At 43.9% G+C, this 25,564-nt stretch overlaps 1 protein-coding gene across 1 annotated transcript in view; it reads right to left on the reverse strand.

The window, feature by feature from the left end:
• Positions 1–1,606: 1,606 nt before the first annotated feature.
• LOC104577823 (CUGBP Elav-like family member 4) overlaps positions 1,607–25,564 on the reverse strand; it is a 225,199-nt gene continuing 201,241 nt past the window's right edge. Inside the window, exons 4-5 of the mRNA XM_088535043.1 lie at positions 11,541–11,684; positions 1,607–1,858 (exon numbers count right to left, since the gene is read on the reverse strand). Coding sequence (XP_088391169.1) covers positions 1,607–1,858; positions 11,541–11,684 — 396 coding nt within the window. The remainder of the gene's footprint in view (positions 1,859–11,540; positions 11,685–25,564) is intronic.

Genomic DNA, 25,564 nt, shown 5'->3' on the forward strand with positions numbered 1-25,564 from the left:
CAACAAAGAATGCCTGGAATTCAATATGATAATCTTTCCAGCAGAGGGTTTATAGGGTGCACATATAATTAAGCGACTTTTCTATTTGGATTGCAGTAGCTCCATCAACTTGTTGTTTATATATTTAACGTTGTGTAAACATACATTTTGAAATGTATGGTGTAAGATTTTTGAGTCAAGTGCTTTTCCCTGTCTATCCATAAGCTGCTAGGGAACAAGATATCATTTTCTTTCTTTTCTTTCTTTCTTTCTTTCTTTCTTTCTTTCTTTCTTTCTTTCTTTCTTTCTTTCTTTCTTTCTTTCTTTCTTTCTTTCTTTCTTTCTTTCTTTCTTTCTTTCTTTCTTTCTTTCTTCTTTCTTTCTTTCTTTCTCTTCTTTCTTTCTTTCTTTCTTTCTTTCTTTCTTTCTTTCTTTCTTTCTTTCTTTCTTTCTTCTTTCTTTCTTTCTTTCTTTCTTTCTTTCTTTCTTTCTTTCTTTCTTTCTTTTTTCTTTCTTTCTTTCTTTCTTTCTTCTTTCTTTCTTTCTTTCTTCTTTCCTTCTTCCTTCTTTCCCTTCTTTCCTTCTTTCCTTCCTTCCTTCCTTCCTTCCTTCCTTCCTTCCTTCCTTCCTTCCTTCCTTCCTTCCTTCCTTCCTTCCTTCCTTCCTTCCTTCCTTCCTTTCCTTCCTTCCTTCCTTCCTTTGTATCTTCCTTCCTTCCTTTGTATCTTCCTTCCTTCCTTCCTTCCTTCCTTCCTTCCTTCCTTCCTTCCTTCCTTCCTTCCTTCCTTCCTTCCTTCCTTCCTTCCTTCCTTCCTTCCTTCCTTCCTTCCTTCCTTCCTTCCTTCCTTCCTTCCTTCCTTTGTATCTTCCTTCCTTCCTTCCTTCCTTCCTTCCTTCCTTCCTTCCTTCCTTCCTTCCTTCCTTCCTTTGTATCTTCCTTCCATTTTAAAAATATTTTATTTTTTTGTCCCTTATTTTCTAGTATAATCAAAGAGAAAAAATAGTTAACAGGCACTGATAACTCCCATAGGCACTGACACTCTTTCCAACAACAGGTTGCAAAGAAGTACAAACGTCTGCATGAACAGGGATATTTTCTGTGGCTAACAGAGGTTAGCAGACTTTGATGCTTTAGGAATGGTCCTAAGCCTCCACTGCTGAGGTGCCCTATCCCCTTGCCATGCAGTGTCTCTCAGCCGCATGGTATCTTTCCCTGTATGTCTATGAACAGGTCCTTTCCTGCTCCAGGGCTCCCATGGGTTCTACTGTGTTCAGCAATGAAGCTGCCTCTGTCCTCTCCTCCCTTTCCTCTGAAGCAGGCCCAGATGGTGCTCTGCCGAGCACTGCCTTCACTTCTCCTCTTCAGTGCATCCCCTAGACGAGCTGGTCCTTCCTTCACGCAAGGTTCACGCAAGGGCACTGCTATCCCAAGCCACTCTGAACGCAGTTCCATCCTAGTGCAGCTCAGTAAGAACAACTGGATGAGTGGTGGAGCTCCTGTGAGGCAACAAACTTGCTAGCAACAGAGGTCCAGGCTCTGCGTGAGATGGGGACAGAGCTGGCCACAGATGTTCAGCCAACAATGCCACTGCTCATCCTGCTGGTGCAGATGCCAGACTGGATCTGCTCACATAGTCACAGAGCCAGCAGCCCCAGGGCTCAACATGCTGAAAGCTCCTAGCTGGGTGCACACCGAGCCTCCCCCACCTTGGGTCCTGGTGCAGGCCTTACCTGAGGTTGGTGTCATGGGGGCGGCCGCCAGGCCGTTCATGTTCAGAGCCGCCATCTGCTGCATCTGGGCTGCGGCAAAGGCTGCCATGGGGTTCAGGTAGCCACCCTGCGCCACTGACGCCATGATCGCGGCTTGCTGCTGCATCAGCTGGAACAAAGAGAGCAGGGAAAAAATATCACGCGGTCACCAGCAGGGCAGCCCTGCGTGGCATCCTCCCGCTTTGAAGATGTCACCCTGCCATGTCTGTTGTTCCCCCAACCTTCCTTCTTGCCATGGGAGTAGGGCCGAGCTTCTGATTTACAGTAAATACCAGTTTTTCTTATGCCCCTGGGAGGCCTTCAATGGGTCTTCAGCAAAACCAGGACCAAAGCCCTTGAAGACCAACCTAACCCAGGCCCAGCACCTATCTCCAGCACAACCAAGCAGAGGGATTATATGAAGAGCTAGACAAGATAAGGGGGAAGGCCCCTTAGTTTTGATCTGGAATGATTTCTCAATCTTGGTATTTTTTTCCAGAAAGTCATCCAAGTGATACCTTTCTCGTCTTTGCTCTGTCTGCAAAGAACAGAGTTGGGGAATCAGGTGCCTATTTTCAGACATTTTGGGATAGAAATTTGGAGTAGAAAGATGTCAAATGGTTTTGTATACTAGATATGTTTCCTACATTGAAACCAGACTTTGCCACCATTATTTTACACTCTGAATCTAGCACAAAGGCAGTTAATGTGTACAGGAAGGCTGCAATGGGATTGTAAAATGTTCCTGGTGTGAAGAAGGACCTAGATTGAGAGCTGGCTCTTGTCTCCCCTTCCCTGGGTATGCAAGCTAGGTGAGGTGCATCAGGAGGAGGCACTGGAGGCTTAGAAAAAGCCTGTTGAAAACAGGAAGAGCGAAGAGAAAATTCACTCTGTTCATCCCCTAGTCCCTGGCACAGTTTGACACAGTTAATGGCAGGGAAGGAAACAACTGGTTCTTACAGTCATTTTGGACATGACTCATGGCTTTGCTCTCTCCAGAACAATGAGTGTCTTTATTTGCTTCTCTCTGTGATTTCACTGTATCTCTCATCAGGAAATGACCACCTGATGCTGTTATGTAAGCACATGGGACATCCTGTTTATCATTAAACAGACTCTAGAGTTCTGGCAAGGACTAGTTTCTTCCCTACTAGTCAGTTTAAAATTGAAATATTAGCTATTCCTAAGCATATACACTAAAATAATAATAATAATAATAATAAAAACACTTGAAATCACCACTCTCATTCAATTACTGACAATTTCCTCATAACCATCTAGGTACAGAAAAACACAAATTGCGCTTTGCCAATGACCTGCTGTAAAACCTTGGGCATCTTGTGCAAACTTGCCTTGGCAGAGGAAACCTGCCTCTCTCATAGGAGTCCCTTCAGATCTTCACATGAAAAACTCAACCTGAGTTGAGTGGTTTTATTTTCTGTAACCTAGTGCAGATTGGTGGCAAGGTGGTGCCTCCTTCTTTGATTGTTAATTACTCTTTTTTATTATATCCTGCATAAGACACCTTCACATTTTAATTAGTGATATCCTCTTCTTTGTAATTACTGATGGGGTGATTAGACAATCGTTTCTTTTACAGCACAATGCTGATTCCCCTTTAAGGAGTACATGTGTTTCTAGGCATCGTTGGGGTTCATTCTCCAGGCACTGAGCAGGTTATTTTATTAAGTATGCCAATGAGGGAGAGGGAATTTGTCCATCTTTACCATGGGACTGATTCCAGTGCTCTGCACTTACTGACCCATATCTCATTTCCTGTGCTGGGTATTCCACTTCAGGAAAGGTGAGGATATAACTGCCTTTATGGCTGGTTGTGTAAATGATGGCTGTTTCAGTACCTGTAAGTTCTGCTTAGTATGGCTGATTCTCTTCTGGCTTTTGCTGACTTTTCTCTATTTCTCCAAAGTTAACCAGAGCTGCATGTTCAAGCCCACTCCCCAAACACAGAACCATGTACAGCTGGGCACACGTGGTCAGCCTGCCCAGCAGATAACAGCCTATTCTTTGTATCAGAGACTTTCCTTACAGCTTCTAGGTAATTTTGGCATTACTCACTGTCAGATTCAGTTAACTAAATACAAATAGGTTTTTATCTAAGCTGGTCACACTGATCCCCTCTTATGGTTGATGTGATACAGGCAGTGGACTCTAAACCAAGATACATGTTTCCCCCTCTTCATCAAATTGCCTTTGGGCAGATGAACTGCAGCTTTTTCTCTGCCTATTGACTGCATGTGGAGCCCAAGGTGATTACTTCAGCTGCAGATACCAACATAGATGAAATCCTTCCCATACCTTGCTTGGCCCTGAGCAGAAATTTTTGGACCTTAGTTCCTAACCATTTTAAAGAAAAGTATTAATCCTACTTTGACTTGTATTTTACTTGTGCTGCAGAAAGACACAGGCCCATGATGGACTCTATCTATAAACCTGACTGAGATAATGCGTTGCCACTGGTAGTACAAATGATTGTACTGCTCCAAAGACAATCTCCATTTTGCACTCAACAGAGCTAAGCAATCATTTGTGACATTATTTATAGCTTATGCAGCTTCTTTTCCTGCCTGTGAACATATGTAAGCTGTTCAGAGTTAACACCACAGTGGAAGGAGTTCCTCCTGGTTTGCTAAGTAACGTGACTGCGTGGCTTCTTTCATATTCAGAGGGTTTACAAACTTGCAAGAAGAATCAGGTTTGGAGCATATGTCTTGGCTATATGCTTGCTACTTCTTGGAGTTTAACACTATTTATGCATTTTTTGTTACATATCATCAGGGAGAAAGAAGAAGGTATTTTGCCTCTCCTTATGAAAACAAGAAAACTATTCCTAACCTGCTGATTGCTGTCTAAAGCCTGGTGGGTTTCAGTGAAATATTTGTTCAAAAATGCTCATAATCCCACAGAAAGTGACGTGGGAACTTGAGAAGCAAAAAAGTTGAATTTAACTTGGTGCTAAAAAGCTCAGGAAGTAAAACCAAAGTAATAATTAAGCCCCTAACCAAAGATTAAGCCCCTAACCAAGGTTTGCTTTCTTCTTCTACAGAAGACATCTTGCAGGAAGTGGCACCTCATTTCTGTTATGCTCAGCATCCTGGGGATACTCGAGCTGCTCTGGAGGAGATCTCAAGAGCTCACAGAGCAACAGTCCTGTTACCCTTCTACAGTTCTGTTTCTCAGTCATGCTGTGGGGATTGCAGCCTTTCCCTCCCTGGCTTGAGAGGCAAACATGTTGATGTTCTGTGCTATGCCCAGAGGTAAGGATTAAGGGAGAAGGGGAGGAAGGGCCTTTTCACCCCAGTGACTGCAGGTTACAACATGGCCAAGTACAGCGCATCGTGGGTGAGAAAACCGGAACTCGGTCACCTTGAAAGAAGCTAACATGATAGACCTACATCCTTTCCCCCAGCGTGGCTCCAGGGAGATTTATGAAAGAAGGTCAAGTTCTGCAAGGGTCACTGGTGTCCCTTATAAAACCTTCGAGGCATTCCCAAGTGTGCTCAAGTAAAAGTCACCCCACCGTCCCAAGCTCCCTCTGAAAGACAAATGTCCCATCCAGTCCCCTTTCATTTTGAAAGAGGCACCAGTGTATGATCCCAGTTAATAAAGCTGTAGAAAGTGAGGCAGTGACCCCACCAGAGGCAAATCAATAGCAGCAGGACCCCTGGGCATTGTGTGCTTTAAAATATGCCATTTGAAATGCAGATTTTCCCTGTCTGGGCTGGGGCCACAGAGCACTAATCAGAAAGACATCAGCCTTATTATCTCAGACTGTTCCAAGGGGATGGAGAGGAGCTTTTCCCTTCCTCATTTTTCTCCTTTTGCTTCTGTTACTTCCTTGGTATGATCTGTGCTTCATCATTAAGATTTTTTTCCCACATGATCTTACAGATTTGTTCTGTCTTTTATCTAACCTGGCTATTGTTATTGCTCAAATATCTACCATCTGCAGGCATCAAGAGATGCTACCAAGTCTGTGAATGCCCATGGACTGCACCTCTAGTGCTACCAACCTGCAATCCCCATCACAAGGCTTAGAAACTAATGGGCAGCTGTCTCACCTTCCACTAGGTGGGTGACCTAGAGCATGGGAAGGGGTGGTGGGTGAGAGATGGTCCACAGAGAAGGGTGGAACATAAATCTCACCCACCTTCTGCTGCCTCAAGTTTCAGTGGCTAAATTTCAGTCAGTCTGGAGGCCCAATCTGTCATCAACTCACTGATAGGTGAGATTCTCTCTCCTGTTGCAGCACAGGAGATTAAGACATGCAGGAGACAAAAAACTGGGAAGGATGCAGTCTTGCAGTACAGCTACAGAAGAGTAATCACTAAAGGCTGCAGGTTCCAACCTGCACCTTGCCACTGCTTTTGCACGAGGATGGATGTGTGCTCCATACTGCCGAGCCCCAGCTCTGGAAGGACCCTGGCAGAGCGCTAACCAAGCGGTGCAGAAACACATTGCTGACCGACAGGTTTCCTCCCTGATCTGTCTCCCTGCATGGCTGCTGTCAAACCAGCACTGGTTTGAGGACACACAGGTGAGATGGGGACGGGGAGGCTGCCTCTGGCATCAGGGAGCTGCTAGATGCCAGTGTTGGGCAACCACACGCAGCGAATGGAAATACTACCCCACTTCTACGTGTGTGGAGAGATGATGTGAGCTACTCAAGGCCAAGGATGCTTGCTAGAAATAGGACAAGGTTGCCCCAGTCAACCTTCCTCAGCCTCCCAAAGACACTCATGTGAAACCAAAGAACAGGAACAGGGTAGGGAAGGATTATTTGTAATGGGCTTATTTTGAAATAGCATGATCCCTGCCCTTGGTGGAAGCTTACTCTGAATGATCTGATGACCTTCTCTCTCTTTTTTTTTTTTTTCCAGTGTTATTTTCTATCACTGTCTCTGAACAGGCTGATGTTTTGTTTGACTTTCTGTGTTCACTCAGTAATAATAATAAAGTAATAGCAGCACCCTATGCTTCCTAACTCTAATGCTCTATACAAACATTTAACTAATAAATACGCACAGTATCCTTGTGACAGAAAACGGTAAGTAACACAATCAATCAGGCAGTAAAAGGACTCATATTTGGTAAAATTACAGAACTGATATATTCATATCTACTTTACCTAAAAGTAGACATGGTCTTTGAGAAATAAAAACAAACAAACAAAAACCCTCAAGCTTTCAAACAAACAGAAGACATTCTGAAAAAATACAGACGGTTCCTTCATACATTTTAAAATGTCTTCTTGGAAATTTCTACTTTGAAAATATATTTTAAATTGAATTAAGATAAAAAAAATGTGCAGCACATGCTTTCACGTGTCTTAGCATATTTTTGCAAAATGATATACAATTGTTTGGATTTTTTTTTTGAAAAATTTGAAAGAAAACAAACCTAAAAGAAAACCCAACCCAGATCTGTGTGTTCACTGTTTCTAAATCAGAGAAATGTTAATCATAAATACACTATTTATGATTAACTATTTTTGTAGCTGGGCAAGCTACAAAGTATCATGGCTTCAAAATAGCTTCCTATTCCAGAAGGAGTCAGAAAAATACATCTAAGTAACTGCTATTATATCAACTGGTAACTGGTATGAAATGCTGTCTCATATCGGTCATTTAAATATAATAACAATTATATGCATTATGTAGATGCTAAAAAGCAAATTTTCCCTGCATTATATTAGGGATTTTTAAAAAACATCCTTCCAAAATTATTTCACAGTATGTACTGAATAAATATTGGAAGAAAAGATTCTTCCCTTCAGCACTATCTCAGATCATTTAAAAGAAAAATCCTTTCATCTCCACGGGAGCTGGGGCAGGGAGATGGAGGGGGCAGCTCAGCTTTTACGGTCAACACTGTAGAGTCACTGCAGCTCTGACACCCCAAGGTGACCACTTCTGATGACTACTGGGATCTGTGCAGGGCTAGATGTGCACAGATTATTACTATCTACAGTTCTGGAGCTGCAGCCATTTGCACAAGTCTTTCAGTGCTAGGGGAGCTGGGATTTACTGAAGGGGAAGGACTTGCTTGAGGCCGAAGAGCAAATGTTACAGTTACCCATGCTGCCCTGTCCCCATCTGTCTGTTCTTACTCAATAAATCTATGCTTGTTCCCTGCTGCAGAAATGCAATCAGTCCCATGACTGGAATTTGGCCAGGAGACCATGGCTAACACTCCTACCCCATTTTTTATGCAAACTTGATTTATGACTTTGATCTTATTTTAAATAATTTAAAAATTAAATAATTTATACAGTATCTGTCACTTTCCAAGGATCCTTCCTTTGTTCTTGCTTTGCTCTTCTGCATTTTTCCGTCTCCCCAACCCTTTCTGGTCTGCACACATTTTCTTTTCTGCATTGGGGGGCAGCAGTGACATGAGACAGCTGCTAAGTACCTGCCAGTTTCTTAAGAAAAGGACTGAAGGAGCTTTTGCCATCACAGCTTTTCTGTTGTTGTTCAGGATAGGATTTTACTACCACTATTAGCAGTCTGGTTTGAGTTTCCTTGCTTGCTATTTTAGGCTTGTCACCCCACTGCTTATCAGGGTCAAACAAGTCGCTCTGCTACTGAGCATCAGCCTGTTCCTCAACAGGCTGGGTTCAAACCTCAAGCTACCTTTAATGGAGCCTGTGGAAACAGCTCCCAACACCCAGTAGACTCGGACTCACACTGACCTGACCACAAAAGCAGCTGATGCCCTATACGTGTGTGAACTAAAATAAATAATTGCCTCATAAGAGGAGATGCTAAATGAGTGTGACACGTTATTGTTGAAAACAAACCAATTGAAGTAAAAGAATCCTCTCTTCAGAGGCCTCTGTAGTGAGGTCAAAATGAACTTGTCTTAGATTTTTTGCATCAAAGAGGTGGGGAGGATGTCATGTGACTTTCTGTATCACTGAACCAGCATATGCGGTTGATGGCAAGTGTTTCCTTGTTTGTTTGTGGGGCACATGAGGCAGGGAAGCAAAAAACAGGTGCAGAGCAGAACACACTTTACCTCCTGGTATTTTTGCCTCTGTGGCCATATGGTGGCTTAACCTGAGGACTAGTTGTTTAGTTGTTTAGCAAGGCCATTGCGGCTGTCAAGGTTAAGGTTGGTTAAGCTGAGGTAGCAAGCAGCAGTGGTGAGCAAACTATGGCATGGCCACTTGCTGAGCCACAGAGGAAGCAACTTACAGGGGAACTGGGACTTAGACGGGTCCTTGTAGCAACACTAATGACTGCTGGTCAAGCACAGATGGGCTAATACCCTCCTAGCCTCTCACTAGTGGCACCGCTTTCATATGGCTGAAGGGACTTGAGTGACAAGTCTGCCGCTGCCCACTGACCTCTTAAAGAGCTTCCCTACACGAATTTCTGATGCACTGGCCACCCTGATGTGGGAAAACCTCTTTGTGGGTAGCTACTGCAACCTCAGTGGTCTGCACGTGGGCTAGTACTGCCCCTCTGGGGAGATTCATCATGCACCCCTGCCTGGGGGGCCGTGACAGCCTCCTGCATGGGGACAGACCTCTAGAAACTCCTGAGTAACTAGCTGCGGGGCTACTTCTATGGAGATAGCACTCAAGCTTCAGCTGCAATGGGAGAACTGGAAGGACAGTTGAGTGCAAAGCAGAGGGCCTGGGATCTCATACTAGCCTTGGCCTCACTACTAAGCACCAAGGTAGTTCTTTAATTTTTGTAGACATCTAGTCTGTGCATAAAACACCAAGGCAGGCAGCACAAGAGACATGTCCCTAAGGGAGACTGGAAAATAAATAATCCTGGTCATCATCTTCATTTTCAAGTGGAGAAATGAGGCCAGGGGTCGAATGATTCACCCAAGGTGACACGAGTTGCTGATGGCAGTGGCCTCAGCAGTCAGTGCTGTCCTGCTCTTGCATTTTCTCCGTTTTATCTTCCATCCTCTTGACTTGCCTGAGCTCTCAAACTTCAACTGCAAGTTTGGGCTGAATAAAACTGCCCCTCCTACTCCTCTGTCCTCTATCGATCTCACCATCTCCTGCTGCCATTTACGAGTGCCAGTCACCCCTGATATCTAAGAGTCAGCAGCCCGAGGTGTATTAATCGGGACGGAGGGAATGTCGCACAGCCCCAGCACTCCTCTCCTTTCCTTTTGTGCGAGACACTGAGATGAAGCAGATAGGGAGAGACACAGATAGTGAGGCTGATTGAGAGACAGGGTCTAAGCATGCTCTGGGTGCACAGGCGCCACACGGAAATGTGATCCCATCATTTAGACAGCTCTGATGTCCCCAGGGTAATTGGTGTCACCAGCTTGTCATATCCAATGGGTCAAGATCTAAAACTTATTCTTTCTCCCTTATTAGCATATTCACTGGGGGGGGGGGGGGGGGAAAGGAGGATGGATCCAGTTCTGCTTTCACAGAAATCTTTAGCAAAAATATTCACTAGATTCAAGGAGAGCAGAAGCAGACCCAAGAACTGTTTTTACTTTCTCCAGATATAAATACTCATTCAAGCATCTATTCTCAAAATACCCAATATTATTTTTGGGAGAAAATGATGGAGGGAACTTTTGTGGTTAAAAGTAAAAGGACAGAGTTCATCCTCCCTTATACCAGTATAAATCCCGGCTAACTCCTTCATCCTGGCAATTAGAAGAATTAACGTAGATTAAAAATAATGCAACCAAGAGGAGCTTTTGTCCAGCGCATCAGGACAGCCATCTTTACCACTTCTCCACCTGCCTAATAGATGCTTGTAGCATAATGCTACAGCTGCACCTTCTGCCTGACAACCTCCACAGATGCTCATCTCCAGCTGCCCATGGGTTGTCCTCCTGTTCAGTCCCCTGGTACACAGGGCACAGATGTTGCTGTCCCTGCCAGGCTGCTGGCCACTGGCCTGCGCTCCGTTATGTCTCTTTTACCCTTGATGACGCTGCAGCTTTTCCCGGTCAGGAGGGCAGTAAAACACAACCAGGCTGTGAAGGAGAGAGTTCTGTTGTGTGAGGAGAAGAGCAGGGACTTCTCCTTCCTTGACGGAGAATAAAAACGAACAGAGCAAAAAGGAAGAAAAAATGGAATTTGTCCGATGGAGAGAGAAGAAAAAAGGCCCAGAATGGCACCAGGGAGTGCAGCTAGGGGGAGAGGGGCAACTTCTGGAGCCCCTACAGAGCCTCCTCAGGACTCCCCAAGCCCATACAAAGGGCTGGCTGGATTGTACCAGTAGTTTACTTATGCAAATGATTTTTGGTGAAGGACAGTTTTGTGGAGCCATGACTCTGTGATGCATATATGTGCCTAGAAGTGCTTGTCTCAGCGGCTGCCATTCTATTCTGTGACCACACCAAAGGGACCAAAATAGAGCAGCCCTCAGCACAATCTGGGTGGCCTGGTCACAGAGGAAGACAAGAAAGCTGGGTGCCTGCACAAAGGCTGTATGGCACTGGCACAGAACAGAGAACAACAGTGAACTGAAATCAGAATCAAATGTTTTCCAAATCCTTGAAAGCTAATGGTGTCTGGATTGGATAGCAATGGCAATGTCCTGCATTGAAACACACTCAGTCATGGTTTGGTTACTACTAGAGGCACCTACTGCACTTCTGGGACTTCTTTGGAAGATGCCTCAGTTTACACCAGGGAGAATGGCTGTTTCCTCCTAAAGTGGAACTGATTTAAAGAAGGAATCACTGGATCCTCCTCTGCTTTGGTTAGTTGTTCCTCTGCTCAGGTGTGCTTTTGTGCTGTCCTAGGTGCTACTCCTGTCCCCATGAACACGCAAAGAGTCTGTATCTATACTTACTGCCTGTGCATAGGCGCCATACGCTCCAAACTGGATGGCCATGGGGTTGAACATGCCCATCTGTCCTGCCATTTGCTGCATGCGTCTCATGGTACGCTCCTTGTCTGTATCCGCAAACTTCACCACCAGGCTTGAAGAGGCTCCCTGTAGATCAGGAAACAAAAGGAGAGATACAAAGGATTAGCCACGTATATGTTGATTCACCCAATCCACACATCTGACATGGATTTGCTAGTGCAGGATCCAGCTGGAACTGCTTTTCCTAGACAATTTCTCAGGCTTTTACACTGGACATTCGCAAGAAGCTGAAAGCATCAGAAAGGAATGAAAGGATACCTCAGGGTGAATGAATGGGGTCATCAGGCTAGTTCTTAGTTTTCTCCAAAAATCAAACTTCCAGAGTGTCATTGATATGCTCTTTGCAAAAGAAGTCACCTCACTCTCAACCTACAGAAACCCTCTGTCCCATTGGCTGTTATCACAAGACAAAAGATCTGGGCTTGGTGTGCCAGAATATGCATGCCAGATCCTCTGCACTAGGTCACCCTTCCACACAGCAGTGGAAAGTTATCCTCTTGTGTCTTGTTACCCTCAATAACATGGACCAGACCAGGAAGCAGGATTCAGTATGCTGTGCAAGGCATATTTCAACATCAACTAATTTCTTCACAGTACAGTTAAATTAGGTGAGGAAAGCAAAACCTCTTGGACTTGAGTTTTCTCTCCACAGATAGTAGGAAATAGAGAAGCTACTGCAAAAGAGCCCATATTTAATGCTTCAGTTTTTAAGGAAAGTTATACAATGCTGGGGCTCCGTCTCTAGTCAAAACTGGTGCAGATCTACAGATCATCACAGTTGGCTGCAGAAGTCCGAAAAATGAAGAGCTTTTGGGAATGAAAAAAATCTCTCTCCTCTCAAGACGAGATGAAAAGTCAGAAACTGCAATTCTTAACATTCTGATAGGGGGTAAAGAAGGGAAGAAGTAGATTTGCTTAGGAAGGCATTGATACTTTTTGGCGGGCTCCAAGGATTTCCCAACTTCATGGGCTGCTTGATTCCCTGCAACACGGTTTCCCCAAGGAATGAGGAGTGCACAGGGAGGGGGATAAGGCAGTGGGGAGACAGTTGCCTAGGGAGCTGGGCTGCTGCCGAGCCTGGGGAGATGGGCAGGTGAGCTGTCAGGAGACGGACAACAAGGAGCCCAAATCATCTCATTCCCACGGTACGCTTCCCTTTTGACATGCAGGTATTCGCTGATGGAAAAAACAGTCAGCTGGGAAACTGCCAGCTCAGCCTCTAGCGGTGGTGATAGACGAATGCCAATTTTGTGCCAGAGGAGCTGGGTCGTTGTGGAGCCCCTGTTTTTCCAGCAGAGGTGGGAATTTCTGGGATTGCACAGGGGGAGTGTAATTAACTTGCTTACACACACACCTATGAATCTGTAATGGGGAAAAGCAGTCTCATTGAAAGCAGACTTGCTTATTCCATACAAGTTTGGAATAATGTAGTAAACCATAACAATACACATACACATATATAAGTCCAAGCTATGCATATTCAATAGCTTCTCCAGATCCTCATTTATGAATAAAGACTTGAGGAATTAACTTGCTAAAAAAACAATCTAAGGCCACACAAAGAGCAATGTTCCCCTGGATAAGCAACATGTTCTGGGAGGAAGAAATTTTCATTGGCAAGGAATCTTTCTTTTGACCCGTTACTCTCTCTCTCTAATAAATCTATATCCCACTTGAACAATGTGGTGAAGAACAAGGGTTTGAAACAAATGATTTAGAAAAACAAAGAGAGAGGGAGAGACGGATGCCTCATTCAAGGGTGGAGAGTAGCCTCCAGAAGTTATTATGAGAGAAAAACAGAAAGCAAGGGGGGAAAAGGGAGGAAAAAAAAATCAACTGAAATTTCTCTGCATTTCTGTTCAAGACTAGGCAACTTTCCTTTTTTTTTTTTTTTTAAATCACCACATGATGTAGTTATTGATCCTTCCCCAAATCACACTCTTAATTGCAGCTCATCGACAAATGAATATTTTAATGCATACATTTCCTGCTAATTATCACCTGGACCAGTCCTTAATTAGATTTCAACACTCATTTAATTAACCCTGATCCAAGAGACTGTTTGGTAACCTGGATGTAATGATTTAGACCTATTTGCAGCTGTGTTGGAGGGAGGCAGTTGTCCACCGCAGATTAGGTGGTTTACAGCTGCTATTGTAGCCCACACAGTGACTGCTGCAGTATGGTGGGCAGAATACAGACTGGAGGACTGCAAAGCTGAATACAGTGAATAAGGACATATCTCTAAGTGAGTTTTGAAGGTGCAACCTGCACTAGTTAGCAGGACAGGGAAGTGTAAATAAGCTGCTGTCTTCTTCCTACCCCTTTTATTTCTCTCCCTATTTGCCCTGGAAGTCTTGGGGTCAGAGATCTGCCTTGGGGACTGGCTGATGCTTTGCATTTTTCAAAAACAAGCTATTATTGTAAATGGCACTGTGAAAACATGGGTAGCCTTCATATGAAGTTCTTGCCCTTGGAGTGTTCTTCCCTCCTGATGTGAGTCATAGTGACTGCACAGCAGCTGTTTGACCCCATGGAATCTGAGACTGCCTCTTGTGAGATATTTTTCTGGGTTGCCTGTCACAGCAGGACTTTGGGGCTCTTTGAACATCATTTCATATACACAGGGCAGAGAGGCCATTGGCAAATCAAAGCAAGTTAGAGCATGCACAATGAAGAAAGAGGAGGAAAAGGAGCTTTTTTGTTTGTTTCTTAAAGAGTACTCTGCGAAGAGATATATGTGTAAGCAGTCAATAGATATGTAGCCAGTAGAGGTGCTGCATTGGTTGTGAATATGAAGGTTAACCTTGGGGTGGAAAGGGTTCCCTGCATTTAGCACATTCATGAAACCTGAAGGAAATCAGGTAGCAGAATCTACCAGATCACCCCATGCAAAAGCCTTAGTGGAGGAGCCAAACAACACTGCTTACCTGCGCTAACTGCAGGACTATTGTCTGCTCCACTGACTTCCACTAATCTACTAAATAATATTAGAAAGACTATGGAATAGGCAGACATTCAGTGGGATAAAAATCCCTGATGCCTTGATCTAGACTGCTTCTTGCTTTCCTCAAGTAGTTAAATCATGGTGTAAATCAGCCTTTGTCTGCTGATAAAGGCAATAGGCCAGATCCATTCAGACATTTATTAGTAATAGAATCATAGAGAATCATAGAATCATAGAATGCTTAGGGTTGGAAGGGACCTCTAGAGATCATCTAGTCCAACCCCCCTGCATACGCAGGGACACCTAAAGCACGTGGCACAGGACTGCATCCAAGCGGGTTTTGAAGATCTCCAGAGAAGGAGACTCCACAACCTCTCTGGGCAGCCTGTTCCAGTGCTCTGTCACCCTCACTGTTAAGAAATTTTTCCTTAAGTTCCTATGGAATTTTTGATGTTTCAGTTTCCGGCCATTTCCTCTAGTCCTATCAGTGGCCACCACTGAAAAGAGACCATCCCCGTCCTCTGCACTCCCTCCCTTGAGGTATTTATATACACTGATTAGATCCCCTCTCAGCCTTCTCTTCTCCAGGCTGAAGAGGCCCAGCTCCCTCAGCCTCTCCTCATAGGGCAGATGTTCCAGGCCCCTGATCATCCTTGTAGCCCTGCGCTGGACTCTCTCCAGCAGCTCCACATCCCTCTTGTACTGTGGAGCCCAGAACTGGACACAGTACTCCAGATGCGGCCTCACCAGGGCTGAGTAGAGGGGCAGGATCACCTCCCTCGACCTGCTGGAGACGCTCTTCTTAATGCAGCCCAGGATCCCATTGGCCTTCTTGGCCACGAGGGCACACTGCTGCCTCATGGTCAACTTGTCGTCCACCATGACACCCAGGTCTTTCTCTGCAGAGCTGCTCTCCAGAAGGTCAGTCCCCAGCCTGTACTGGTGTCTGGGGTTATTCCTCCCCAGGTGCAGAACCTTGCACTTGGCCTTGTTGAATTGCATGAGGTTTTTCACCGCCCAGTTGTCCAGTCTGTCCAGGTCCCTCTGGATGGCAGCGCAGCCCTCTGGGGTATCGGCTACTCCTCCCAGTTTGGTATCATCAGCAAACTTGCTGAGGGAGCACTCTGTGCCTTCATCCAGGTCATTGATGAATAAATTGAACAGGACTGGACCAAGGACTGACCCCTGGGGGACCCCACTAGCCACAGGCCTCCAACTAGACTCTGCACCGCTGATCACCACTCTCTGGGCCCTGCCATCCAGCCAGTTCCTAATCCACCTCACTGTCCACTCATCTATCCCACACTCCCGGAGCTTGCCCAGGAGGATGTTGTGAGGGACGGTGTCAAAAGCCTTGGTGAAGTCGAGATAGACGACATCCACCGCTCTCCCCTCGTCTATCCAGCCGGTCATTTCATCATAGAAGGCTATCAGGTTAGTAATACTCAAGCTCCCTCCTGTTCTCTGGCTGTTGGACTGGACCACATAATTCCCCAACCCCCAAGAGAGTTATAATGGATAAGTCATTTATGTTTGCAATGCATTTTGAGATGTGTGTGTAAATTCTGCATTTTACCAAGTGAAAGACACATTTATTTCTCTACCTTGCAGATTCGCAGTCAAAAGAGGCTGTTACAAAACTGAGCATTCTTACTAGTGCTTCTGCAGTAGGCTACTTGGAAAAAGCATTTATCTCCTTTCCCATCATATCAACCTCCTTTTTCAAGTACTTTGATATGTTCTGATGAAAAGAATAATATAAAGGCTAAGTATTATTATGCTTTCCCCATTTTCTCTTGGGCCAGCAGGTCTACTTAATATGACTCTCTTGCTTCCCATCCCCTTCCTGGGAGTGGTAATGAATTGTTCCCCTTAGTCAGCAGAGTTAGATGTTTTCTAGGCTGGCGGGGTGAGGAAAAAGATGGAGGAAAAATCACCCTGCACCACACTCACTTTGTAATCCCTAATCAGAGTCCTCTGTGGGAAAAACTAATTTCCCAGCCTGTCTTGACATGTGAAATAAAGTCATTCTTGAAAACAGAGCTTGACAGGTTGCTTATGAAATTTCATATTCAACTAAAAATAAAATATCCATCCATTGATATTTCATTTAAAGGCAAAGGAAAACAAATCTTTTGCCTGGTTGTCAGGACTCTTTTCCATTAGTTATGGCCTTCTAAATGGACTGTATACACAAATTGGAGCATAAACTTTAAAAAAGACCAAACAATACTGCACAGCATCAAGGAAATGTGCTACTCTCTGGAACATTATTCATAGGAAAAGTTTGGAAAAATTGTTTCCAGGCTGAATACATGCATGACTTCTCTTATCCCGTCAGCCTCCTAAGTCACTTTTGACTTAGTAGGTTACCTAGTTCTACAAATGCTTAGACATCCGTTTTCTTGAAGAGTTAGTAAGTTTCATCCTAATTCATCAATTAAGCTCATGTTTAACTTTAAGCTTAATGAATGTCCCATTGGAGGTAATCATATATTTAAGTTCTTTCTGCAAGAGGAAATATAGGTGGACTTCTATTTGACGGTTAGTTAGAATCATAGAATGCCTAAGGTTGGAAGGGACCTCTAGAGATCATCTAGTCCAACCTCTCTGCACACGCAGCGTCACCTGGAGCACATGGCACAGGACTGCGTCCAAACGGGTTTTGAAGACCTCCAGAGAAGGAGACTCCACAACCTCTCTGGGCAGCCGTTCCAGTGCTCTGTCACCCTCACTGTTAAAAAATTTTTCCTTAAGTTCATGCGGAACTTTTGGTGCTTCAGTTTGTGGCCATTACCTCTAGTTCTGTCAGTGGCCACCACTGAAAAGAGACCAGCACCATCCTCCTCACTGCCTCCCTTGAGGTACTTATAGACATTGATCAGGTCCCCTCTCAGCCTTCTCTTCTCCAGGCTGAACAGGCCCAGCTCCCTCAGCCTCTCCTCATAGGGCAGATGTTCCAGGCCCCTGATCATCCTTGTAGCCCTGTGCTGGACTCTCTCCAGCAGCTCCACATCCCTCTTGTACTGTGGAGCCCAGAACTGGACACAGTACTCCAGATGCGGCCTCACCAGGGCTGAGTAGAGGGGCAGGATCACCTCCCTCGACCTGCTGGAGACGCTCTTCTTAATGCACCCCAGGATCCCATTGGCCTTCTTGGCCACGAGGGCACACTGCTGCCTCATGGTCAACTTGTCGTCCACCATGACGCCCAGGTCTTTCTCTGCAGAGCTGCTCTCCAGAAGGTCGGTCCCCAGCCTGTACTGGTGTCTGGGGTTATTCCTCCCCAGGTGCAGGACCTTGCACTTGGCCTTGTTGAATTGCATGAGGTTTTTCACCGCCCAGTTGTCCAGTCTGTCCAGGTCCCTCTGGATGGCAGTGCAGCCCTCTGGGGTATCGGCTACTCCTCCCAGTTTGGTATCATCAGCAAACTTGCTGAGGGAGCACTCTGTGCCTTCAGTTGAAATGGAGCCTGTCAAAAGTTCTCAGCCAAAGGTACTTTTAAAATGCCCTTTAAATTTACAGATGCTTGCTTCAAAATGACCAAAGATCTTCATGTAATGCTAAATATATCCCTGCTTTGAATGAAGGGAGTTTGGCCAAGTGATCTTCTGAGATCCCTTGCAACCTAAATTATTCTATTATTTAAAGAGTGTAGGAAACTTGAAAGTGCAGGTTCCTTTAAGGACTTTTCAAATTGTTAGCTCTGCACACCAGCTGAGGTGTCTAAATGAATAGGTCCTACTGGATATTTCCCATTTGGGGATCAGACTATCTATGTAAGTGTTGCCATGTGAAGAGGGTTACTCTTGTTTGAAATTGTGACCTTGGCACCCTCTCTGCAACTGCAAAGCAGAACCAAGTGGGTGTTGATTTCCAGCAAGTGTGCAGGGCAGTATTTCTAAACAATGATCCTTGATGTTAGGCACTGAAAGTCAAAGGAGGATTTCTTTGTTTTCAGCTCTGTCAGATCAGGGTATTTTTGAAAACAGAACCAGATTTTGTTGGAAAAACGTGCGTATCTTTACTGAGAAGAGGGCTGCTGAATTATCCTGTGGGGGCATGACCCCAACTTGGGATTTTAGACAAGTGAAAAAGAAGCTACTATCCAATTAAAATTGTAGAGCAGAGGGAATTTTAGCTAGGTAGAAATGTAATTACCCATGCTGGAAAAGGGCCAGAAGACCAGGACTAACATCCCTCCCCTCTTGTGAAATATGTTATGTTTTTCTGCACTCGGGGCTTCAATTTCATGTCTCATCTGAAAGATGAGCAGGACAGCAGCCACAAGGAGCGATTTCAACTGCACAGTCCTGAGAGCTGGCTTAGATACACTTGAGACGAGAGTGACAGAGACAGAGCTGTGGAAGGAGGCATTCATTCAGGGCTGGAGTGACAGACCTTCTGATAACACTTCTCCCTTGGTAGAGGGGATTCTTCATGCAATGCCTAAGCAGAGAAAGCTGCTGCAGGTACTTCCCTTTGCAGGTCTCCAGAGCTGTAATTTATTTGGAGCAGAAGCTTGATTTAGGTTTTACTTGCCCACACACTACTTAGCAGGTGTCTCTCTGAGCTAAAGTTATTGCTTTCCGCAGGGCAACAGAATCATTGACTCCAGGTGACACTGTACCCAATTCTAATTAAAAAGAACTCGATATATAGCTCTGGTATTAGTATCTCCCTCAAATCAAAGCCAGATATCCAAACAACCTAAACTTCAAAGCCAAATTCCTCTAGCAGGTTTGCGTATTTTAGCTCAGTCTCTGGGTGTTAAAAGTCCTCAGAGAATCATTTTCTTTTCTTAATGCATTAAGTGCAGTAAGTGTTGTTATTTCAGCAGGTTGAAAGTTCTTTCCCACTGTTTAAAACCTTGAAAGAAATAGTAATATTCTTTCCATGAAAAACTTAAAATCCAGAATTCAAAATAAAATGTTGTATGTTTCTCTCTTGCACTAAGAGTAACAGATTCTGAGGGCAATGTGTATGTCTGGTTTTATTAAAAATACACTGTCCTTGAAAAATACTCTTGCAGTGATAAATGCTGAATGGTTGTAACTTTTCAAAATTATCACTACTGTTGAGAAAATATTTGGTAGGTGTAGAACAGAGCTTGGTGATGGCTGGTATCAGCTCAGAAGGGATAGTATTTCTCCTCTGATCTAAAGAGGCAAGACTGAAAATAAGAGAAGTGAAATAACCACAGGACCATAAAGCAAATTGTCTGCTGTCACAGCAGGGCACAATCACAACCAGGTATAGAGCCCCTGACACTTCAGGACTTTGCTCACCTGAAGTCTGGTATCCTTTGGCAGGTGTGGATGAAGATATAAACAGTCTAAGGTGACTTGGAAATAAACTGTAGGTGGGGAAGGGCTGAAAAACTGTGAAAATACATTTCAGATCTGCACATGGCATGGTCAGAAGAACATTGCAACATCACTGAATTGCAAAGGCATTGCATATTATACATTCATGCCATATGATATTATATAATTCTCATGCCATATCACTTTGGATTACCACTGTTGAAAAGCACGTTGCCAGACTGGGAGAGTAAGTACTTGCAATTTTACAGCATATTTAAAGGGAAGATGAATCATTAATTCTCAATCGCTAATTAAAACTGAATCATTAATTAAAAATGAAAGTCTTCTTACAGGAAGGTTTTGGCCCCGTTTTAGGATGGTGACAAAGAAGCATGGAGTGCTGGTGGTCACCTGAAGCTATGAGATGATTAAAGTCAGCATAGCTCTCTTGGTTTCAATGGAACAAGAAGGTGATTTATGCTGAAGAGTCCAGTCCCACTAGCTTCCGCTTTCACCGAGACTGAAACACATCCTTGCTGCTAGGTGAGATTAGGCAGCCACTATTCACTTTGAGTACCATAGAGACCTTTAGGATGGGAAAAGCAGGTTCCCCTACCTGCCTTCACTTGCCAGAAGTAATTAGAGGCAAAGCCACTGGTGTCTGATAGAATGCTTCACAACTGTGAATTTGTGTGTACTTTTGATTTATGATCTCATCCGAAAGTTATTGTTTCAATCCAAACATATCTTTGCCCTGTAAAAAATTAATTTCGATCTTTGAGTATCCCATTTGGGTAATACCTACTGAATCTCAGTGATTGTACTTTGGAAAAGGGTACCAGTCTGCCCATTAATAAGGTATTTTTGCCTTAAAATAATCTGTTCTAGAGTGTATACCTGAGCAGGGCCAGGAAGGAGTGGACTAAAGCAAGTAGAAAACTCACTTAACAGGTAGAAGCATCTACAGTGATTTACTGTTCTGTTCATGTTCATTTAATGTTAATGATTTAGCGGTACACAGACCACTTAAATCAAGGCAGCGGTCCCACTTATTTAAATGAGGTTTGGAGCAGAAGAGCGAACAAGAAACTTGTTGGAAGGGTAAGAAAGAAAAATCCCCAAAAGTAAGCAGAGTGATAAAGTGCTAATATGGACATCTTAATTTCTCCCCTGCCATCCCCAATGGGAAAAGCAGTGAGGCACTCAATGTTGCCCTATGGAATTTCCTTCAGAAGGCTAGAAGTACCCCTGTGGACCAGGGAACGTTTTACACCTCCAAGACTGGTTTATAGATGACTCTGATCTCCCAGAAAGGTCAGAGCTTGTGAATTATTTTAGCCTCACTAGGTCCTAATTTCATGCGGACGAGACAGGTGTTGAGTGCAGCGAGCCTCGCAGGAGCTGCTGATGGTGCTGGGACTAGGACAGCGCTTGGCTGTGGCGCTGCCTCTCTCACACCTTTGCTCCCGCTTTCCCCGTCTGCCTCCATAGATGTTGATTTAGTCTCCAACTCCCTTCGGACCCGTAAATGGACATTACAGTGCCAATTAGCTCCTTTTGTCTACAGAGATGCCGTGTGGCTCACAAGCAGTTATCACTCTTATCCCATTTGGAGGTAATGAATTTGGCAACACAAAGTGGTTTAGAGGGAAGGAGGTAGAAAGTGCACGGAAGGTGGCAAGTGAAGCCTATCAGGTCCCACAGGCTTCTTTAGCTATCCTTCCAGAAGCCTGCATGGCCACGAAGATGTGACTAGAGAAGAAAAGCAGCTCTGATGAGTACCTCAGTCCCAAAAGGCCATCTTCTGCACCAGCATGATTCATACCCCCTGTCAGGCAGCTGGGCTGCCTGGCTTTCTATTCTGGGACCTCGAGATATGTGATTTATTAGTTCATTTATGGAACAAGGGGGAAGGGAGAGAACATGGTCCTATGATTTTTATTTTATATTGAAGGAATTAAGGGAAACTACGGTAATTTGGACACAGACGGCCCAAAAATCAGTTTTCACAGTGGCAGCGGTGAGGTGGGAAAGTCCATGAACCTCAGTCTGTCTCTGGCCAGAAGCCAGTACCTAGAGGACCAGTAAACCTGAGCTATCAAGACCCATTGGAGCTTGATGGAAGAAGTGCCTGCAAATTAATGTCCAGGTATTATATATCTGTTGCTTCTTTCATCCCAAAGGACAATGGGTCATTTTATAAATGGTGTGTAGCTGGCATATTCAGAAAAAAAAAGTCATTCATTACAGAAGGGAGAGATGGGTATACTGCTGGTGAGTTATGAACAGTTTCTTAAAGTGTTATTATTTTTTAATAGAAAGAATGGGTGTGTTGCACCTGGCCTTGAGTTAAGCAAGGTAGCCTGCTACACAAACACACTGCATGGAGTATGTTTTATTTACAGATCTGTACATAAATATCAAAGAGAAAAAATGTCTCAGCCAGCATCTCTACTCTGTTTCATCAGCTCCTCTAACATCAACTGTGTTAGGCCTCAACCTTCTGCATGGGAAGCCAGACTCATGTTCTCAATTCCGGACTGCCATAGACTTTGTGACCTTTGGCAAGTAACTTTAGGGTAGATTCAGCTGCAAGGCATGGAGGGCACTTAGATGCTGCACTCCCATTGACTTTTGCTGGGAATTACCTTTGAAAATCTCCTCTTTTTCTTCCTGCGTTCATGTAAAACATAGCTAATGACTTTTCCATTTTCTGTTTAACCTGACAGCCTGAGGGGGTCAGTGACTCTCTATCTGTATTAGCTGGCACAAAGGAGTTGTATTAACTGAGGACTTGAGGACCTGATGAGATGTGAATGAGAGTAAATTTTGTTGGTTAATTGATAGTCTGAATCACAATCTGTTTAATTGTTATCTATTTGTTTATGGGATTGTCTAAGGTTCTTTTATGTTACTTGGATATTTTGAAAACACCACAGGGAAGTGAGGGAGTAGTCTGATGGCTTCAAGCTTGGCTTTCTTAAGACCAGCTTCCCAGATTTAACTAAATATTAAGTCTTAGATATTCACGTGTCCACTGGTTATTACTTCCCCACTGGAACCAGGAACAAGAATTGCTGTGACTTTGGCTAAACTGACTAAATAGGCTTATTAACTATGAGTGAGACCAGTTCAGTACTTAGCACTCATTCTCTCTTGTCACTTCCTTTGCTTAACACCTATCCCCTCTCTCTAAGAAGGGGGCTCAGCTGGCCTAATTGCAGCGTCATGTGTATGCCAGACAGTTTGGGGTGTCTATTCTAAATTATCACCTACTTAAGGGGCCTGACTGTCCCTCTGAGAGGGGAAGAGTTGATGTCTTCTCATGAAGTGTAAAAGAAGATGCAAATAGATGACAAGTTAGAGAGGACCCTCAAATTTTATGCTTAGAACTAAACTTTGATAAGCCCCAGCCTTAGATAGTAAGTTACCGAGTTTTAAGAACTTAATATGGTGCTTAGCACAAACCAATTTCATGTTTGGTCAATGACAACCACTTTTCTAACAATAATAGTTGGTAGAAATCACCATGGAGTGAAGGAAATAACTAGAATTTCTACAAGGGTGAAGCTTCTTCCTACTGAGGCGACATATGTGAATTTGTGGCTTCACACACCCAGCTCCCAAATTTACTCAAGTGACTAATTTGGTTGACTTCCTGAAGATGTACCCTGTTGCTAGTGGAATATGCTACAAGTTTTGAACTGGAGTTGAACTTTTGCAACTTTGTGTATATGACAGATCCTCCTCTGAGTGCCAAAGGTGCCATGAGCCCAAAGAGGGAAGAGGAGCGTGCAGCTGGAATATGTGGGTGTGTATGTTTGTGTGTAAAAAGAAGGGGAGAAGAAGAAAGTTTCTCCTATGAAAGAAATGATCCAATTTGAAGCAAGTGCCTCATGGGAAGAGCTGTGACAGAAGCTGCTCTGTTCCTGTTAATTTTCACAGTGCAGCTGTCAGCGGGTCTGTAAATAGTACTCCGCGAAGCCAACACTTCCTATCCACACATCAACCATTCAATTAACAGAAGAACAGAAGAAGGAAATAAAGTGCACCACAGCCTTCTATCACGGCTTTGATGTTTCCCAGCAATTTATGAAAGTGTACACAAATCTAATTACAAGCCCCACTGCTTCCCATTTACATGGAGCTCCTCAGGTTCAGAGCTGTTTATATCAAAATAATTGTTAAAAATACCTCAACTGATCTATGGCATTGTGGCCCCCCACTCACCGAAGCCGCCACGCCGCTCCTCCCAGACTCTTTCTGCAGACTCAGCACTTTGGTTCCAGCACGAACACATAATAAAAGCTGCTTCCCCACTGCTCTGCAAGCAAGGTGCTGGGCTACAACTTCATCATGCCCACAAAGGCCTATTTTCTTTCTTACTTCCACCTGCTCAGAGCTCCTTTTACCAGCTCTCACTGCCTTCCCTTCCATCCCTAATTCACCTAAATATTCCTCTGCTGTGTTGACAGGGGGTGAGAACAGCTGCTCAACCACTTTCCGTAATGGGTCTGTGTCTGAAGTCAACTTCACGGTGCTTTGCAAAGTCTTAACGGCGCTGCACAGCGATAATAGCAGTCATAAATGTAAGCCAGGGTTGGCTTGCTTGATGGGGGCTCTGAGCATCCGGAGCCAGGAAGATGCAAAGTGGTGTCCCATTTGCCACGAGCTTGAAAGGGGGGCGCTGCTCATAAGATTATGATAATAACAGTGGCTTCTCAGGGGTGATTTTTGATAATCTTATATGAAGTCATTTTCATTTGGTGAACTAAGTAGGTGAATGATTCCTCTAGTGTAATGAACAACAAAAATCTCTTGCAGCATGAAAGAGTAGCTTGCACATTGTATGTGGGCAAGAAAAGAATCTCTTTGTTTAATCGTCAATCATGTTTAGTTGGGAATTTCAGTGCTATGACCGGACATCAAAGGAACACTGTGGATAGAGGGCGAGAGTCAATATTTTTTGTGGTGCTGTCATTCATATTTTGTTCAACAAGAATAAATAGGCAAATACATTCATTAAAGAGAACCAACCGGCCTGAGAAAAAGAAACAAAAACATGACGACTTCCTGATGCACACAAATACACACACACACATAAATATATGTGTCTGTGTATATGAATACATATAAACATATATATATATTTGTATCCTGAGCAATGATATGAAGTTCTTGTTATCATTTAGGTTGATCTGCACAGAAATGTTTTATTTCCTGATAAATTTTCTTAAATGGAAGCCCCTAAGATAACAAACTTTGGGACTGTAGTACTTTTTTTTTTTTTTAAAGTTTAGCTAAGTTTCATATTTCTCAGAACAACTAATGTCTGTTTGGCGCTTGTATCCAGATCTCACATTTTCCTTTCTTTTCAATAAGAACAGAAATTCCATCAGAAAATGTATTTATAAAGGAAAAATTTCAGCTAGACATAGATAGACTTGGGACATTATTGCATTGAGACAGAAGAAATGCTGTAGTTTGACCAAAATGACTTCTAGAACAACATGGAAGATTACTTGGCCTATGCAATGGGTTAGATTACAGGAGTCTAGAAGTTGTAATGGCCTTAATGTTCATTAATAATGAGATATATGGACTGAACACAGGGCTGACAATCACTGTAGGGCATGTTCAAAGTACAGCTTAGAGGTCTGCCAGAGGTCTCAGGAACGTACCCCAAATCTTTA

This window comes from Tinamus guttatus, unplaced genomic scaffold (genome assembly GCF_059628265.1).
Source record: "Tinamus guttatus ecotype Peru unplaced genomic scaffold, ASM5962826v1 Tinamus_guttatus_pri_ptg000607l, whole genome shotgun sequence".
Lineage (NCBI taxonomy): Eukaryota > Metazoa > Chordata > Aves > Tinamiformes > Tinamidae > Tinamus > Tinamus guttatus.